We start from the raw sequence: 19541 nt of genomic DNA on the forward strand, positions 1-19541 counted from the left end.
TGCAGCTTCAGCAGCTTTATTTTTTATTTATTGTTTTGGTCAATATACATAAATGGTTAGGGAGAAATTCCCCTTTAACATTAATGAAAACATATATGTGATGTTTCTTTGGCGTGGCCCCATCGCAGGAGGAGAATCAGATCAGATCCAACCAGATCAGATCCTGCCTGGTGCAAGGCAGGGGGCTCTATAACTTCCATTGTTTTGCAAATGTTTCCTTTTTGTGGTTGATTCCGTTAACTTGTTAATTACTGCTTTGTTCAACCATCTCGTTTGAATAGAGCACCGAAGTCTGACGTCACTTTCGGTAGAGGGCGCCAGTCCACAGGTTCATGTATTTTTTTATTTGGCATTGAAATCCCCCTTTTAGGTCGCTTCACATAAGAACTGTGTTTGAAAAATAAACCGATCATCCCGGCCTTTCTGTCAGGGGGGTGGCTGTGTGTCGTTAATGATGTCCATTAATATTTGATACAGCCAGTTTCTGGAGAAAATGGAATTAATGTGGCCGCAAAAGTCTTGAAACTACAATGAAAGCAATGTCGCTGCTAAACTACCGTATGTGATTAGTTGGTATCAAGGAAACAGATGTTCTGCTCTTAGCTTCATGAGCTGAGAGGTTGTTATTTACTGTAACGAGGAATTCAAATTATTTTTACTATGTCTCCTTTTCTTTCTAGTCACTCCTCCGATATTGACAGTCCCAGCAGAAGGTCAGGTGATCAGTGTACGGGAGGGGGGAAATGCGGAGCTGGTGTGCCTGGTAGACGGGAAGCCGCGGCCTATTTTACTGTGGTCGCGGGCAGACAAGGACCTGCTGATGCCGTCTGGGAAGCCGGTGGAGGAGACTCGCGACGCCCCACTGAGGCTGACCAACGTCACCAGGGACATGATGGGGTCGTACCGCTGTCAGACCGCTCCTTACAATGGCCTCAACATTAAACGACGTGAAGCTCTGATCCAACTCAACGTTCAATGTAAGTATGGGCAGAAGTGGACAGTACTTAAGTAAATGTAATGTACTTAAGTACTGTAGTAAAGTACATATTCTGACGATTTGTACTTTACTTGAGTATTATATTTCTTTGATACTTATTGTACTCTTACTCAAGTACATTTCTAGGAAGGCTGAAGAGTACTCGTTACTTTTAGGTCGGCTGTTTCCTACATCGTATTTGCATATTGCATTAATGGTTCCACAAACGATTCCTTTCTCATCTGCGTTCACACCTCTGATTTGGCTCAGCTGTGTGCATATCAAAGAGTGGGGTGGACACGCCCACAGATCTAGGATCAGCTCAGACAGTCACCGTCCTTCGAGCGAGAAGAAGTGGAGTGTGTAGCGTAAACACAGCAGCATTAGGGCCGATTCATACTATTTTACCGCTGTAGTGCCGAAATGATTTTGGCTCGTCAGAAATTTTCAGTAGCACCGAAGAGCCGACTTTAGGACGGTACCCGCCCCCCCGAACCTCAAATGACGTCACATTGTATAGGCTCTACAGAGCCGAACCGACTTTTATTCGGCTCTAAAATAGGAGTATGAATCGCGCCTTAGCCTTGCAGCAGCATCGAACAGACAAAAATCGACAAGTGTGGTTGGACCTTACGAGAGTGGAAAAGGGCATGCAAAGTGCATGGAGTGCAATCCTTTTTTGCAAAGGTGGAAGCATGTTGATTGTAACTTGTAAGGAAACCTCTCCAACAGAAACACATTAATCTTATCTAGTCAATGTATCGTGTCGAGTCTCTGAAATCCATTGAGTCTGCAGCCGGTTCACTTTCAAAGTTGAACGTCCAAGCCTTTAGGTGCATTATATGCATATATGCATAATTAATTATATTGTTGTTGTACCAAAGTTAAAATAATTTACAATTTCTAATAAGTGTATAATTAATATTTTCTGTAATCAGGCCAGGGAATCACTTTATTATAATATATTAAGGAACCGTTAGGAACTGGAACTGAAACAAGAGTTACAAGGTCCTATACATTAAATGTGAAAAAATAAAAGCAATTCATTGATATGGAAAATAAGAAATGTACTTTTACTCAGTGTACATAAGTATATTTAAAACAAAGTACTTTTTGACTCTTACTTAAGTAACACGTTTGACTGCATGAGCTACTTTTACTTGTATTGGAGTAAATTTGACCATGTCATATTTGCTCCTCAGGAGCAACATTTATCTCAGCCAAAGTCTAGGCCAAAAAGCACTGTGGGGAAACTTTACTTCAATCAAAATGTGAATGCATTTTTGTGAGTCTTGATTGTTAAGCTTGAATTTAACCTATGTTAAGATTAACCCAGCTTTCATGGTCCATTGCTGACTAGCCTTCATTCTAATGGTAGTGTCTGCACCCCGCACCACCGCTAACAAATGGGCTCGTGTTGCTACAGTATGTACTGACCACTAAAGCAACCTAATAGTATATGGCAAAATCGGAACCTTTTCTATCCACCAAACATCCTGCCATGATTCATGAGAAGAATACAAATTGTTGGAAAAAGATATTAAAGGGGAACGTTAATGTCAAGGTTATTTGAATCCGTCATCTTCCCGTCTGTCCGTGACCACAGTTCACACAGCCCCCAGAATTCATTGTAATTGAAGACCAGCGTCAGACCATGAAAAATTTACGAGCTGCACTAAGTGGCACAGACAAGAAGCCAGGACTGCATAGTCCAAAAATGAGACACCAGAACTCAGACAAACTCTTTGAATACAATTATTCATGGTTTACTATGAACTGATGTGTGTGAATTAGGCTGAACAATTGTAAAATGTCGTTAATTGATGCCGTTATATTATGCATCCATTAATGCATCCATTTGGCTTCCCCAAGGACAAGCAATGCACTGCAATTCATATGAAACCAAAGCACATACAGAACAGAACAGAACAGAACAGAACAGAACAGAACAGAACAGAACAGAACAGAACAGAACAGAACAGAACAAGAAAGCCAAAAGACAGGTCTGCCAAATCCCCATGCATGGGAAAGGTGCCCAAAGCACTTAACTTCATGAAGGGCTGAGATCCTACCAAGGACAGAACTGTTGAATAATGCTGAACAGAGTGTACCAGTCTAGTAATGAACAATGACTTGGTTCAGCACAGGGACTTCTCTTCTCTTCTCTTCTCTTCTCTTCTCTTCTCTTCTCTTCTCTTCTCTTCTCTTCTCTTCTCTTCTCCTCTCCTCTCCTCTCCTCTCCTCTCCTCTCCTCTCCTCTCCTCTCCTCTCCTCTCCTCTCCTCTCCTCTCCTCCTGAAAACCTAACCCACGCCTAACCCACTATGCACGCCTTTACCCGGCGACTACAGTAGCAACAACTTAAATCACAGCAACACCGGAGCGATATAAGGCTGTAAAGTGTAAAGGCTCTGAGCAACTATGCAGCCAGTAGCCTAACTCTCTCTTTCGGCAGGCGCGGTGAAGGGCCCTTCTGCCCCTTCACAATAAAGTGTCTCCCCTTTACCTCTCAATGAACTACATTTTACACTAGTTAATATTGACAGGAAATGTAGTCTTAGTCGTGGTAAATTAACAGTGTGCACTTGTGGGTAGGAGGAGGCCCTCCCACACCCGGGCAGTGATGCGACTGCATCCACTGCGCCACCCTACGCGCCTGGGCCACAGTCAGAGCTGTGCTGTCCTCACTGGCTGGCAGACCTGATTTATGGAGCAGGTGGCTCTCCCCAGGTAGAGAGAAGAGGGGATAAGAAAGAAAGCTGAGAGGTTGGGCCGGACAGAGTAGAGAGAGGGCAGTGGGTTAAGAAAGGGAAATGCCTGAGAGAAGTTGAGGCAGAGAAAAAGAGAAAGCTAAAATGAAGACAAATATTAGTGAGACAAAGTAACCAACACATTCTCTCGATTCTCCCGAATTGTCATACTGTGATGCTTAGTCAGGTAACTTTCAAGTCTGACGCTGAGGCCAGCTTTTTGGCCTAAACCATGTATCAGAACTGATTCCTACATGATCAGCTTGCAATGGCATTAAGGCCTGTCTCACAGGGCTCAGTAGACATTTTTTTTAGAGAAAGCGCACATAAACTGAATAATATTCTAATAAGAGTACATGTGTCAAGCCAGTTCTCCTCTGCTCCTCTCTGTTCACAGCTCTGTCAATTACACCTCCTCCTTTTCTCTGTCTTTATCCATCTCTCTTTCTCCTCACCTGGCCTCTGAATGTCTCCAGGGATTTGTCCTGTCCCAGAGTGCCTCACATCCTCTTCTCAATCTCCATCTTCCTTCTCACTCTCTCTGCGGTGCTCTGCACTCGCTCTGCCCTCCAACCAACTCATTACTCTACCTTTCCCTCATTCAGCCTTAAATCCATCCATTTGCCACATTTGTCGTTCCTCCTCTTTTTATCCTCCTCCTATTTTACAGTTGATCCAGTTAAACCTCCTCTGAGAGAAAATGATATCAAAAACCGAATTAGTTGCTAATCTTTCCGTCGCACCACAGATTTACAGTCATGATGACACCGAGCTCAGTTCACCTCCCAGGGGACTTCACTCCTTATCATCAGCTATTGCACTGTATCAGCCACATTAGCATCTCATCTAATATCTATGATTAGCTGGAGAGGGTGTGCTGATAGGCTGTGTTTCTGCTCTGCTGACCTGCGGGTAATGACAGCTACAGTAGATGTGATTATCCACAGATCCAGCTGACATGTTAATTACAGCTGGTGAGCGAAGGTTAGCGCAGACTGTCTAGGACTGAATGTGGAGGGAGGATGAGATGAGCCCTCGTGGCACTAACATTTGTTCAGGATGACAACATGGCTTGTCGTTCTTTTTACAATTCACAATTTTGGCATTTAGCAATGGATGGGTGTAGATGTAGCTACACCCATATCTACTCCTACTGTACAAAATTAAGCACACATGAAAAAGGTGACAATAAAGCTGATTCTGATGTTTGAAAGAATATGTATGTTCCATACATTAATCAACCAATTTGCACATAGTACTAGTACCACATGAGGAGAAACTTAAAAATCAATCAATCAATCAATCAATCAATCCAGAACATAATTATCCTTCACTATCTTCTCAACATTGTTAAAACGTCCATTTTGTTTCTAGATCCTCCCATCTTGGACCCGGTCTTCCAGGCCGTGCGTTCCAGGAACTACCAGATGGTGGCGCTGCGCTGTGTCGTTCTGCGCTCCTACCCTCCTCGTCTCACCAACGTGCGCTGGTTCCGTAACGGTGAGGCGGTCCGCATGGCCCCACCGGACCTGACGGAGACCATGGAGCTCAGGTTCAAGCTGGACCCCACCAGCAACGGATCCTACGAGGGCCGGATCAGCAATGTGGCCGGAACGTCCAAGTGCACGTTCGATGTTTCTGGTGAGTTGATGGAGACATATATTTTAAATGCTGGCTATTCAAATGATGTGGTGGAAAAACTGTACTTGTGTTATAATTTGGCATGGTCAAACAATACATTATGTTGAGTTGAGCATTTTTGTGATGACAGGACTGGAATAAGTACAACCTGTTATACTCACCTAAACTCCCTATAAACAAATACTTAATTGATCGTTAATATACAATTAATTTCAAACGTTTGCGGTAGAGAGGTTTCCAGAGCATTGTAAAACTATATTAGATTTTAAATGCTATACATTTCCAATGTTCATTATAGACCAATGTTTTACCAACTACTGGCAACAGGCCTACAGCAGTGGTGGAAAAAGTATACTCAAATGTTTTACGTAAGTAAAAGTATCAATACTGCAATATAGAAATACTCTACATGTCCGGAATTCAATATGTACTACTTGAGTACAGTTCAAAATGTACTTAAAGCACCAAAAGTAGTACTCATTGTGCAGAATGTCCCATTTCAAGTTTTCACACACACACACACACACACACACACACACACACACACACACACACACACACACACACACACACAGACGCACGCATGCACGCACGCACGCACGCACGCACGCACGCACGCACGCACGCACGCACGCACGCACGCACGCACGCACGCACACACACATTCACACAACTTTACATAGATTGAGCATTACATGCACCCATTCACACACATTCATACAGCGATGGATGGCGGAGGAAACCAGACACACACACACGCACACACTGCACCGCTCAGTTCGAACGGGTGTGATTTTTTAATTTTTTTGTGGGAAAAGCTAAGAGACACTTTGGTTGTACAATTTGTAGCAAAGCTTGTAGATAACCTAAGTGACATTTTGGTTGTACCGTTTGTGGCAAAAGCTTGTAAATATCTAAGAACCACACAGACCTTATATTAGTTTTTGTGGAACAAAAGCGCTCAAACTTTCTTTCTTTTTCCTGCTTGATCTCCTTACCTTCCGTCCTGCTTGTTGTAGCACGGCCGTACAGCGCTGAGTTCTACTACGACACACCCAGCCCCATCCGCACCATGAAGGGAAACTACTCCTATACCCTGCAGTGGACGCAGAAAGAACCTGCAGCCACCGACCCTGTTATTGGTTACTGGGTCAACGTACGCGAGGTAGGACACACACGCACGCACGCACGCACGCACGCATGCACGCACGCACGCACGCACAGCTAAATTGTGTATTTAGAGAGTGGCCAGTTACCTCATCACAGAGAGCCGACCAACTATGCATGTCCGCAGTGTCACCAGCTGGATGAGTGCTCCACCTACACATTGTGGTCTACTTGACAACATCCAGAAGATGGCCCTCAGGACACTGTACACCTCTCCTTCCTTAGCCGTAGCCACATGAAGACAGGTTTCTGCTGCTACTGTCCTTTTGCACATTCACACCCACCACTTCCCCATGGACAGACAGGATAATGCTCCCTCCACCATATACCAGGCGGAAAATCCACTCGCCTATTTATTCCACACCAGAACATGGTGACTCCCAGGCTCCAAAACACGGGGGCTGCCCTAAGGTTCGACCTCTCGTTAGTTCGACCGGATTAAGGTTGGTGAGGGATGCGTTGCTCCCGTGCTTGCGGTTATGTTTAGGTTAGAGTTAGAGATAGGGTTAGTAATGGTCGATCTAACAGGAGGTCGAACCAATGACATGTTACCCCAAAACACACCCTTTCTCCACACTGCTGTCCGGGTGTGGAACAGCCTACCCGAGCCGAGTCGTATTCATCACAGACAATCAGTCTTCAAACGCAGCCTTTAAACTTTAATCACAGTTATGCAACCTCGATCTCGCACTAGTCTTTGTTGATTTCTCAAAGGCTTTTGATTCAGTTGACAGAGCCAAAAGGTTTGACATTCTTAAAGCCTACATGGTATGCCCGACAAAATTATCGATGCCATAAAAGTTCTATATACCTCAGCGACCATCTCCTGACGGAGAAAAACCATCATTCCCCATCCTTGCTGGCATACTCCAACGTGACATACTTGCCCCGTTTCTATTTTTTATTGTTGTTGATTATGTTCTTCGTATATCGGTTGATACTACACTAAGGCTCTCCTTCAGTCTCTTGACCTAGGCCTCCAACTGTGTTGGTCTTTTTATCTCAACGAGACGAGACGAAAACTGAATACGTAAATATTTGCAAATCCAACAATAACCACGCTATCAAAACACTTAACAACACTCCTTTGAAACAGGTTGATGACTACAAGTATTTGGGTTCATATATATCTTCTTCCCAAAAGGACTTTCAAGCCACCCATCGACTTCTCTAATATACTAATACACACCCTTGGTCTGCAGCTGAGGGTCTGTAATAACAGTCCATGGAACCTGTGGGATGGGAGACACTAAAAGTCTAGTGAGTCCCCGGATGTTGCCTTACTGGAGAATTAATCCATACAGTGTTAATTACAATTGCACTGATGCAACATGGAACTTACTGTATTATATGACTTGTGGAAGGAAAAGGGGGGATGTTTGAGTTTATTCTCAAGTAGAACAATGTACCTTCACATTGCTAGCATGAGGGCTTGGGCTAAATTCAGCCCACGTTTACGAACAGAAGAAGAAGAAAAAAAACAGTATAGAGTGCTGCAGCAATCATGAACAGAGCTCTGAGCTCTGTTCTGATAACAAGTGTTCTATAAAAGCTCTTGTTGGCTGGGGAATCATGTGAATTCTCACTTCTGCTGTCTCTTTCTTCTTTCTCTCAACCCTCTAAATCTCTTCATCTTTATCCCACGATTTTTGTAACCCATTTTTTCACCATTTGCCAATGCCAAGGCTGTAATCCTGGACGCAACTCTTCTTCTGCCAACCTGGGGAGAGCCCCAAACTGATATGCTTCCTTCAATGCGAAGGAGCAGGCCGCTTCTTATCACCTGACAGTGGGGAGTTTCCCTGGTAGGACTTATAGTGTGCATGTGGAAGGAACACGTTATGAGGCTGACAAGGCGGAGGCAGTAGAGACCAGGATTACTGCAAGTGTTTTGTGAGGGTACCTACCTACCCTAGGGGACACAGAAAAGCCCTTAATTTCGCCTTTTCTCTCTCTCTCTCTCTCTCTCTCTCTCTCTCTCTCTCTCTCTCTCTGTGTGTGTATCAACAAGCAGGCATGGACTGCAACAAATATATTATAGCTGTTTCAAATAGGAACAATCTATAAACATATATGCCAAAACTTTACTTGCTGTAATGATTTTAGATGGGAGGGGTACCTTTGTGTTCAAGGGCCTGCAATCGTGCATATCTGTGATTAGTTCAGACATTTAATACCCATAGCAAGGAGGGATGATTGCTCTGCAAATATCAATAAAATATAAATGCCATAGCCGTCATGGACGGATTAAAAATACTGTATTTTGGAATTGAGGTCCTTGGCATGCTGTCTATATGCACAATGGAGTTGATGCTGATCAACCTTGTAGTATGCAAGCTCTTCTACAGCCAGCCAGAAACACGCAGGGCCGACCTCATGATGAGAATCGCTCTTCGAGTTTCTGCTGATATGAGATTCTTGTTTTGTGTGGAACAGTAGTGTAATCATCTATATATTCATAGAAAACAGGCCTCGAATCAGACGAAACAAATAATTATAATGAATTATACAGAGCCACAACAGGATTTCCTGACACGTGTGCACGTGTGACGTTGTGAGCCTTTATAAGTGCTTATCCGTGTACAGAGAGGAGAGGCTGTGGTGTCTGCCAGCTTGATTTTTGTTTGTGTGGATGAATTGCCCGCCTACTTGAAGACTGCCACTCATAACCAATTTTCAAGCTAACAACATGAGGCTGAGGCTTTGGCCTCCCGTGCACGTCTCAGCTTTCATGTTACTCCCTCTCACAGTAGCTAATGCTGTTGTTTTATTGTGATTATCCTTCCTCATGAATCCTCTCTCTCTTTGTTTTCTCCTCCATTTCCCCCGCAGTCTGTAATAAGACTAAAGAATTGACTGGAACACTGTTAGGCTGCATCTAATAAATCTTTGTTATTGCTGCTAACACAGACAGAGAGCTGTTTAGCCCAGAGCAAAGCTATCATTACTGCAACACTAAACCAACTCTGTCTGTCTGTCTGTCTGTCTGTCTGTCTGTCTGTCTGTCTGTCTGTCTGTCTGTCTTGTTTATCACACCCCCTCAGTGTTGATTTAATGCTATAAGTATAAAATATGGATTAAACCTTGCCAATTGAAGCAGAGCTGATGAACGGTTTGAGCTGTTAATTGTCACGTCGACTGTTTTAAAAAAGATGAGATGCATTAAACTGCAGTTTAGGACCTCGTAAATGCTCATTTAATTAGACGTCTTCTTAACGTAGGCTACAGTATGTGATTTTGTGTGTGTGTGTGTGTGTGTGTGTGTGTGTGTGTGTGTGTGTGTGTGTGTGTGTGCGTGCGTGCGTGCGTGCGTGCGTGCGTGCGTGCGTGCGTGCGTGCGTGCGTGTCTCTGTATCAGAGAGAGAAACACAAGGGAACAGGGAAGGGAATGTGAGGCAGGCAGGCAGAAGCATTTGAAACGGGTGCGAAGGAACAAAATGAGATGCAAATTAAAGAACGACAGTGAATCTCAGCGGCCCCCTCCACTGTTAAATAGAGTGCAAGAACAAATGTAATACTGTCTCAATTTCACAAGCCATCTATTCCTGCAACACTTTCCCTCACTCATGTCCTTAACACCTTGGCACTCAATCTTCTTAGCACATGCAAAATGACAACGGCTGTGTGTGGATCTGTCTGGGGAGAGCAGGAAATGCAGTACACGTGTGGATATGTAAGCATTAGTGCTGTGTATCTCTCCCTTTTAAGATGATATGATTCTGGGACCCTATTTTTTGAGGGGCGCCAGCCCCTCCTATACCCCATAGCGATGATTTGATTGGCTGAGGGCTTAAAAGGTGAGGATAAAAAGTGAGGACAGAAAAGTGCGGATGCCAAAAGTGATTGGCCGGAATGTGATGCTGTATGATGATGTTTTATGATAAGAGCACCCCTCACTTAAGTTCTCCTATATACAGCTTTTGACCCCACACATCTCAATATTTGCCATTGACAATGAAAGCATATATTAGGTCAAATGTCCGCCAAATATGATGTAAATTTGTGGCAACAGGCATTCTGATTGGCCAGTATTAGATGATTCATGATGATGTACGATGATAAGAGCGTCCCTCACTTCGCACAGGTGTAATGTTTTATTTTTGAGGGGCGCTAGCCCCTCCTATGCTCTTGTCCCCACAAAATGTCCGCAACACAAACATTAAATGCCATTGACAATGAAGGGAAAATTTACGTCATCTTGTCCCCACATGTCACATATTTGCCATCAACAATGAAAGCATATATTAGGTCAAATGTCTGCCAAATATGACGTACATTTGTGGCAACAGGCATTCTGATTGGCCAGTATGAGATGATGCGTGATGATGTACGATGATAAGAGCGCGCCTCACTTCACACGGGTGTGATTTATTTATTTTACACTTTGATGAATACAGTTTTCCATGCCTGCATACCCACCAAAGCGTAGGTTGTGGGTTTGAATCCAATGTTATTTTGACATTCAATGTTATTTTTCCACAAATGAGTCTTGAAAAATGGGGGTCGTCTTATAAACATAGTCGTCTTATATTTGGGACAATACGGTATATTTTGACAAAATTAAAAAGAAAATGTATGCATGGTGAATTAGAGCAGTACATTAAATCAAACACATGCATAATTTGCGCAGTGTCAGTGTATTCACACAATACATGCAGTGGTACTCACACGAGCGTTGCAGAAAGGCACGGAAACATAATACATGGCAAACAGTGGGTTGAAGGTGTTAAGCAAGCTGGGGAGAGAGAGAGAGAGAGAGCGAGAGAGAGAGAGAGAAATTAGCCTCAGTATATAAGCAGTTAAATTCCCTGTGGTCACACATCAATGCCTTATTGATCCACTGTCTGCTGCCAAGCCCTGTACGGGGTGTGTGTGTGTGTGTGTGTGTGTGTGTGTGTGTGTGTGTGTGTGTGTGTGTGTGTGTGTGTGTGTGTGTGTGTGTGTGTGTGCGTGTGTGCATGTGCTTGTGCGCGTGCGTGTGCACGTGCGTGCCTGTGTGCGTGCGTGGATGTGTATGTGCGTTTGCATCCATACGTCATACATGCAATGAATGTATTTCTCGATGAACTAATGATATTTTTAATGATTGGAAGTGATTTTATTTATTGCTGCAAGTAAGCTTATACCGAAACATGCACCAACCGCAATTGAATCCATGAATCCACAGGTTGTGGGTCTACTGGAGCATAACTCGTGTACACACATGCGCAAAAAAGTTTTAGAAAACACCACAGTTCTTCTCATACACCGTGCACACACACACATGCACGCACGCACGCATGCGCCGACACATGCACACACGCAAACACACATTTCACTTAATGCTGATTTGCTGAATCCCCAAATCGCTTCACTTCATATTAACTCATATGCCAACACACCTGTGTGCATGACACCTCTATGCAACATACAGTGTATTATGCATACACTGTATGAGTACAGTATAAATGTTTGTACTCATGAGTGGGTGTTAAAAGGGGAAAATACCTTCTATGATGATATTTTGAGGAATATGATAATGTCTTACCATGTCAGAGTTTGCAGTGTTGGTGTAGTTGTAGAAGCTTATATTGGGGAATCAGCATAATGGTATATGTAAATCTCTTATCATTGCAAAAACTGCTGATTCATAGACTATCAGTGTAAGGACCCACTGAATATCATGTGAAACACATCTTAGCCAGAGGATTACATCATTTGTTTAGGATGATTGAATTACTTTTTTTTTAACACAGACATTTTAGCATGATCAGTGTTTCCATCTTACCTAGCCACCTAGCCACAAGCTTACTTTTGTAACCCTGGTTCTCTGAATATATTTTATACTTTGTCAAATGACGGTGCCGTGCTGATAATGATGTGCCCAAAACCGGGTGTCCTTGGACTCTGGTTATCACGCATGCACGCACGCACGCACGCACGCACGTACGCACGCACGCACGCACGCACGCACGCACGCACGCACGCACGCACGCACAAACACAGCTATGTATTATAGTACAGATGTTGGGGTCTAATGTGTATACAGTGTGTTATAGTGTGTACTGTGTACATGCGTGCAACTGCATGCATGGTTGCATGTGTTATGTATAGGGATAATTGTTGCTGAGAAATTACACCCGACAGGATGATTAAACGAGGCGAAGCTTATTACATGGCTACTTAACAAATAAATAAATACATTGACTGAAAAGTGGACCCTCGTGTAAACAAGTGTAATGCTTTATTGGGTCGTCCACTCACAGTTAACAGTCTTTTTATTGAGCTGTGCTTGAAATGTACTGTAATTCTGCAAACTGTTAATAAATACTTCAATCAATCAATCAATCATGTTGCCTATGTAGCCCCCAGCCAAGACCCAGCCCACAACAGCCCTGCTAGTGCGGCGGATAACCAAACCAATTGTGCATTTTATGACTAAAGCATGAAACTTTCAGCATATCATCTACACACCTCAAGGTTTGATTTCAGACGTGGAACCACTTTCTGACTGACCTCTGGTGACCTTGAGGGGTCATTGACCTCAGAATTGCATTTTTGCACGTTTTGCTCCATTATTTTCCACTATAATAATTTATTATGTTTGTTAAATGGAAGTTTTGTTCTAATGAATGACAACTTAAACCCCAATAGTCTACAGAAATGGTGAATCATGTCAACTTTTATGATATAAATGTTATGACATTGTTATAACATTAAAAACATCTAGGAGAGAGATTGTGCGGAGAGAGATAGAGTTAAGGTTAAGCTCATATATGGAAGGTATTGTGCATGTTATGACTAAAGCATGACACTTTCTACAGTGTTTCTATATACCATGAAGTTTGTTTTTAGATGTGGAAACACTTCTGAATTTACATCTGGAACTTGTCAGAGGCTGTACACATTTCGGGCTGACAGACCATGTTGTAAACCGCCATAGGGCCCATGTTAAACCCAGAAATGTTGTTTCCTTTAAACTTTTATTAAAATGTCATCTATAGGCTAGCAGATGAGACTAAGATTGTTTGCTAAATGTTATATGTTGGACAATTTGAGGAATTAGCATAATGAGCAAATCAATTGCTTAATGAGCAACTTAACTGGAAATGGCTATCATTTTGCATCCAGTTAACTTCGAAAGGTGACTTAAGAGTCAAAGTCTATGTTTGTGATATCCAGAAATTAATCTTCTGTTATGGTGAAGTCATGCACCCTTTCTTCATTAGCATAATTGGCATAAATTACAACATAGATACAAATTAGGAATTAGCTATACAGCATTATTGCTTTTAGTCAACATATCAAGGTTGTTTTAGAGTCTACATCTATATTATGTTGATACATAAATTAATCTCTTGCCATAACTAAATTATGAAATTGTTCCTCATTTGCATAATTTGCATAAAGTATATAATAATTCGTCCCAAACCAGGAAATAGTAATATTTTAACTTAATAATTTAGAAAGGTGCTTTTAGAGACTATGGGCTGTATTTTGCGTGTCTTAAGTACCAGGTCTATTACATAACTTAAGACCTGGAGGCGTGATCAATGCCATTTGGCTATGCTGAGTGGCCAAAGAGCATTGACCACGCCTCCAGGTCTTAAGGTAAGTAATAAGACCTGGTACTTAAGACACGCAAAATACAGCCCTATAAGTATAAACCATTAAAAAGTAAATTGTCTGGATCCGTGTCCATGTATCGATTGATTTTGTTCACCTTCTCACCTGATCCCATGCTCACCTAAGAAATCACTAAAGAGCTTTTCCATGAAGTATGCACACCACACTGGACCTCAAGCTCTAGGCCTATTTTATGACATGTCTAATACAGTGGAGTGACGGAGCAGCAGTGGCTCATGAGGTAGATCGGACATCTTGGAATCTGAAAGTACGGCATGATGCACACTCTGATGGCATTCATTGGCTGCATTGGAACATTGATGAACATGTCTGTGATAAAAGTAGGCATTGAGTGTTATCAGATGCTTGTGCTTGTCCTCCTTCCTGTTGTATGTGAATGTGATACTGTCTCCTTACTCTCCTACCCCGTGAGAAAGTACCATGCCTAGTCTCAATACAGTTCCTGTTGGAACTTCTACATCCCATTCACAAGAAGGATGGCCATAGCTGAATGGAACACCTGGGAAATTCCAGGCCCCCCGAGGTATACATAGCAAGACCCTTAATCCCCAACTACCCCCTGACCTCAAAGGTCTGATGGCCTTGAGCAGCAATAACCTAATTGAAGCAGAAAACTGAATTTTCCAATATGATTAATATAAGGTCTAATACACAAAGATGAAGACAAAGAAGATGCAGAGGCTGAAGGGAATGAGGAGAGAGATGATGGAGATAGTGGAAAAATACCATTGAGTCTGTGAGGTTGTGGTTCACTAATGCTCATTATGATACATTTTTTGTCCACTCAGTCTGTGTCTCAGAGTAGGGCTGTGGACAGTTCAGAGACTTGCCTACCGGTGACATTGTCGGTAGGCAGGTTTGTTCATTTCGAACATTTAAATGTTTTAATTTGATTTTGTATTAATGTGAGAACAATGACTTCTATAATAGCTAACTTTCCAAAAATATAAAGTCTTCAGTTTATATTAGCTTGGATTCTCCATCGATGTCACTGGTAGCAAGTGTTATGACAGAAATGGTACCATATTATCTCCCAACATCTCCTTAAACTCCTGCCACCTGGTAGGAGGTTTAAGAGTATCCAGTCACTCCCCCCAAAACATATGAACCCTGAACCCTCGCCATATACTGCCCCAAAACCAAAATCATGAGATGAATAGGGCATACAATATAGCAGTGGCAGCCATTTGCGGGTTCGTTTCAGACCCCATTGTTTTTTTCCCATAAAGATTTCTACAAATATTTATATAAAAAAATAATAAGCCTATAGAATCAAGCCATCCAGGACCCTACTGAATCATGACGATAAAACATTTGATTATGTGATGTATATCCTTTGTTTTGAGGTTTTTACATTTTTTTTTCACAGAATCAAATGTGTTCTGGTCATTAATTACCAGGATCCTGGATGGCTTGATTACATAGGCTTAGAATAATTGATTGTTTGTAAATCTCTATATGTGAAAAATGAATGGGGTCTGGATGGATGGAACCAGAAAATGACCACCACTGATATGCCCTATATAGCACATTTGAATATACTGTAAGGATATTGGATATAAAAACCAAACAAACTCATCAATCAAGTCTTTCTGTATTTTTTTCTTCCCTAACTTCATTAAAAAAAATGAAGACCAATACAATAATGTTAAAATAACGACAACTATCTCTTCTGTGGTTCTTGTCATGTTTTACTAGCCTTTTTATAGCTAGCACTGTAGAAAGTGTCATGCTTTAGTCATAACATGCACAATACCTTCCATATATGAGCTTAAAGATGGAGTGCCACAATCTTTGCATTTCTTCCAGTTTTGCATGTGTCTATGAGGTGACAGTACTTCATTAGACACCCTGGAGTCGTTTTTATGTGCAATGGTGTATTAACTTTGTATTTAGGGTTTCTTCCTGGAGGCTGAACCCTTGACAGTCAAAAGGGCCAATGAAATAAACAGTAATATAGTGACATCACACTATCAGCCCCTCCCCTAACCCCTCCCCCTTTATCATACAACTACAGCTGTGGGTGCGGCTTCAGTTCAGGTGGATCACCACCCATCACCACCCACCAGGCAAACCAGGCATACTTAATGAACTGGTGGGCGTGTCCACATAATAGCATGATGAACAAATACTGTACACTTTTTGGAGAAAGTTCTTCCTCCTAATATTATAATAATACCTGATGATCATGTTTTAGGGTGGAAAGAAATCGTGACACTCCATCTTTAACCGCCGCACTCTCTCTCTCCGCACAATCTCTCTCCTAGATGTTTTTAATGTTATAACAATGTCATAACATTTATATCATAAAAGTTAACATGATTCACCATTTCTGTAGACTATTGGGGTTTAAGTTGTCATTCATTAGAACAAAACTTCCATTTAACAAACATAATACATGATTATAGTGGAAAGTAATGGAGCAAAACGTGCAAAAATGCAATTCTGAGGTCAATGACCCCTCAAGGTCACCAGAGGTCAGTCTGAAAGTGGTTCCACGTCTGAAATAAAACCTTGGGGTGTGTAGATGATATGCTGAAAGTTTCATGCTTTAGTCATAAAATGCACAATACCTTCCATATATGAGCTTAACCGCCGCACTATGCCAATCTAACTCAGCCCTATTGGCACGGTAGGTTGCGCTTTGGGGAGCCCCGCGTTCAATCCCTGCTTCCGTGTAATGCTACAATCTGGTGTAGTCGGCAGGACGTGGAACGTGATATCCTCGTGTGAGGGACATGAGGGACATCGTGAGCGGCGGTCCGCAGTGTGAAGTGAGAAACGCGAGAACGTGCTTCAAAGACTGGGGGGGGGGGGGGGTGATTGTAGGCCCCAGCCAAGACCCAGCCCGCAACAGCCCTGCCAATCAGGCTCAGACCTATTGGCACGGCAGGTTGCGAGTTGGTCTGGCGAGTGGGAGCCCCGGGTTCAATCCCCGCTTCCGCGTAATGCTACACCTACCCCTGAAATAGAATATATTTTCGGTTACTGCAACGTCTATGTCTCGCTTCAAATGTTTTCAAAAACATTATTGAGAGCAACATTTAGTTTAGTTTAGTTGTAGAGGTTTACATTAGACTGAATTCAGCGATTGACCAATTCAAGCCGTGTAATAATGTAAAAATGGTGGAGGGTTCTACAATGGTAGTCTAAAGCATTAGATAGAGCTGACTGTCAGGTTATGAATATGTTATGTGTTATAGTCATAGAGTATATATATAATAGAGACTGAACTGGCGCGAAGCTCCGCCCCCTCCGCTATTCATGTCAGTGGAAGTTGCTCAGTGGCGTTTTGAAGCACCCGGAAGACTGCCGGAAGTACCGTCTCAGAACGTCTACTTCCGCATTTGACCACCACATTTTGGTGGTCAAATGCGGAAGTGCAACCGAGCGCTCAATGTTAAAGCCCAGCTGCACGGGGTTTCCCGGTCATGAATCCACGGGTCCGCCTGTAGTCCCTCCTCCTACCACTAGGGAGGAGAGCCTCAACGTTGGAAAGCCTGCCTGCCCCCTTGGTTATAGTGAGGTATAATGGTGGAGTGGAGGGACTGGTTAATGGAGATAGAGGTGACTGTCAGGTCATCTGAGTAGCTGGGATCATAAGTAGATGCACAGCTAATGGAGCTTATGTCTGTGGGTGGAATAGAAATATACCATACAGTATAGTGTGTGAGTGCATGCATGCATTCATGTGTGCGTGCGTGTGTCTTTGTTTGTTTGGAAAGAGAGAGAGAGAACTGAATGAATACACTTCAAAAAACCGAGCAGCTGGAGCAGTGGTAAATCTAACACGGCAACATCAACCATTTATGCAAACGAGCAACATGAACCCTATCCCTATTCTAAGCATGTCATAATCAGTGTTAAAAAGTAAAGTAATGCATTACTGCAATAGTATTACTTATTATTATTTTCCAAATCACGCAAATCACTGAATACTCCTTTAAACCTCCTTTAACAACCTATAGGTTGTTATATTTCAAGCTGGGAACGCTTGTAAGTCATTTTAGTTGTTCCTGCTGTCGGGCAGAAACACTTATCTCCATATTATATAACGTTTTGTGTTGCAGATCTTTAATATAGAAATATTTTATGTTTAGCTGTCCAGATGTCGCCAGTTGAATAGACATAATCCACTTTAAATGCTTTGGCAAAACGAATGGAAAATCAAATGGCAAAGTGACATTTTTTGTTTATCATCACTTAACGTTGTTTAATGCAATCAGACAGGTCTTTAATTCTGTTTGGATGTACAGTATGGGCTGTCAAAGCCAGAAAGTAGTTTTTTGCCTAACCTCCGGGTATGATGATGATGTCACGCACATACAGTCACAGTCATAGGCCAACGGTGGAAAGCTTTTTTATTCCAAAGTAACACTATTATCTGGTCAGTAATTTGCACACACCTCTGTCCATTGGGAGAGAACGTTGTCATGTGTGTCTAGTGTACATCTCTTAAGTGTCTCAGGTAGTATCTGCCTCAACATGCTGATTGCTCCAGAATTCCTCAACGTTTTCAATCATTAATTAAAGGCATTGATTGAAAGCAATGTTTTTGGCACCTTCTGTTGTCGGGCAACAGTGTGCAAACGTTGCCTCAGAATTGCTTTAATCAGTTCTGCACAGGCTGTTGACACACTGGGGGTATTTTCACAGGTTCTTTGAACATTTCCTACTTACCTTGCCCACCAGAAAAACAAAAACAAATCCCCTGTGTATCACCTGCCTTGTACTGGCATTTAATGTTGTAAACTCCTCCAGATGGGATATGTGGTTGCATTTTATGATGCCACTAGCTGTAACTCTGCTGTCACACAACTCATATATCTCTGTTCACTTTCCAGTCTATAAAACCCCCATGAATTATATTGAGGTAGAGGAGGAGAAGTGATGAAGATGACTTGATCAAATCATCCAATGGGAGACTATGAGAAGCCTGACAAACCTTATGTTTCTCTCTGAAGTCTATCTCACTTTCTAATGATTATCCTCTCCTTTTCTCACTCCGTACGTTTCTTTCATGCATGTTTCTGTGTGTATGCATGCATGCTTGCATCTGTGTGTGCGTGTGTGTGTTCCTATCTCTTCATAAGCTGAGCAAGCAGACCGTGCTGTCAAAGCAGATTCACCTGAAGGGAGTGGAACCAGTGAAGGGAGTGCTGTTGTCTTACGTCATAACGGACCTCCGCATCCCGGTGTCCTACGAGGTCCGTCTGGCCCCCATCACCACCTACAGCACTGGAGACTACATCACTCGCATCATCCAGTACTCGGAACGTGCGTGACCCTCCAGCCATGTTCATTCAATTGATTATTTTCTATTGTCACTCAGTGACTCATTCACCTTCTATCACATCTTTTGTTATGAAACATCATTGATAT

The 19541-nt window shown here is 42.5% G+C and overlaps 1 protein-coding gene across 1 annotated transcript in view; it reads left to right on the forward strand.

Annotated features, from left to right (window-relative positions):
- Positions 1-19541, forward strand: part of LOC306920046 (MAM domain-containing glycosylphosphatidylinositol anchor protein 1-like) — a gene marked incomplete at its 3' end in the record, with an annotated part of 214033 nt that overhangs the window by 167165 nt on the left and 27327 nt on the right. The window contains exons 8-11 of the mRNA XM_079496653.1: positions 681-977; positions 5100-5366; positions 6386-6531; positions 19256-19436. Of these exons, the coding sequence (XP_079352779.1) occupies positions 681-977; positions 5100-5366; positions 6386-6531; positions 19256-19436 (891 nt within the window). The remainder of the gene's footprint in view (positions 1-680; positions 978-5099; positions 5367-6385; positions 6532-19255; positions 19437-19541) is intronic.

The sequence above is a fragment of the Electrona antarctica genome (assembly GCF_951216825.1).
Source record: "Electrona antarctica genome assembly, chromosome: 3".
NCBI classification, from domain to species: domain Eukaryota; kingdom Metazoa; phylum Chordata; class Actinopteri; order Myctophiformes; family Myctophidae; genus Electrona; species Electrona antarctica.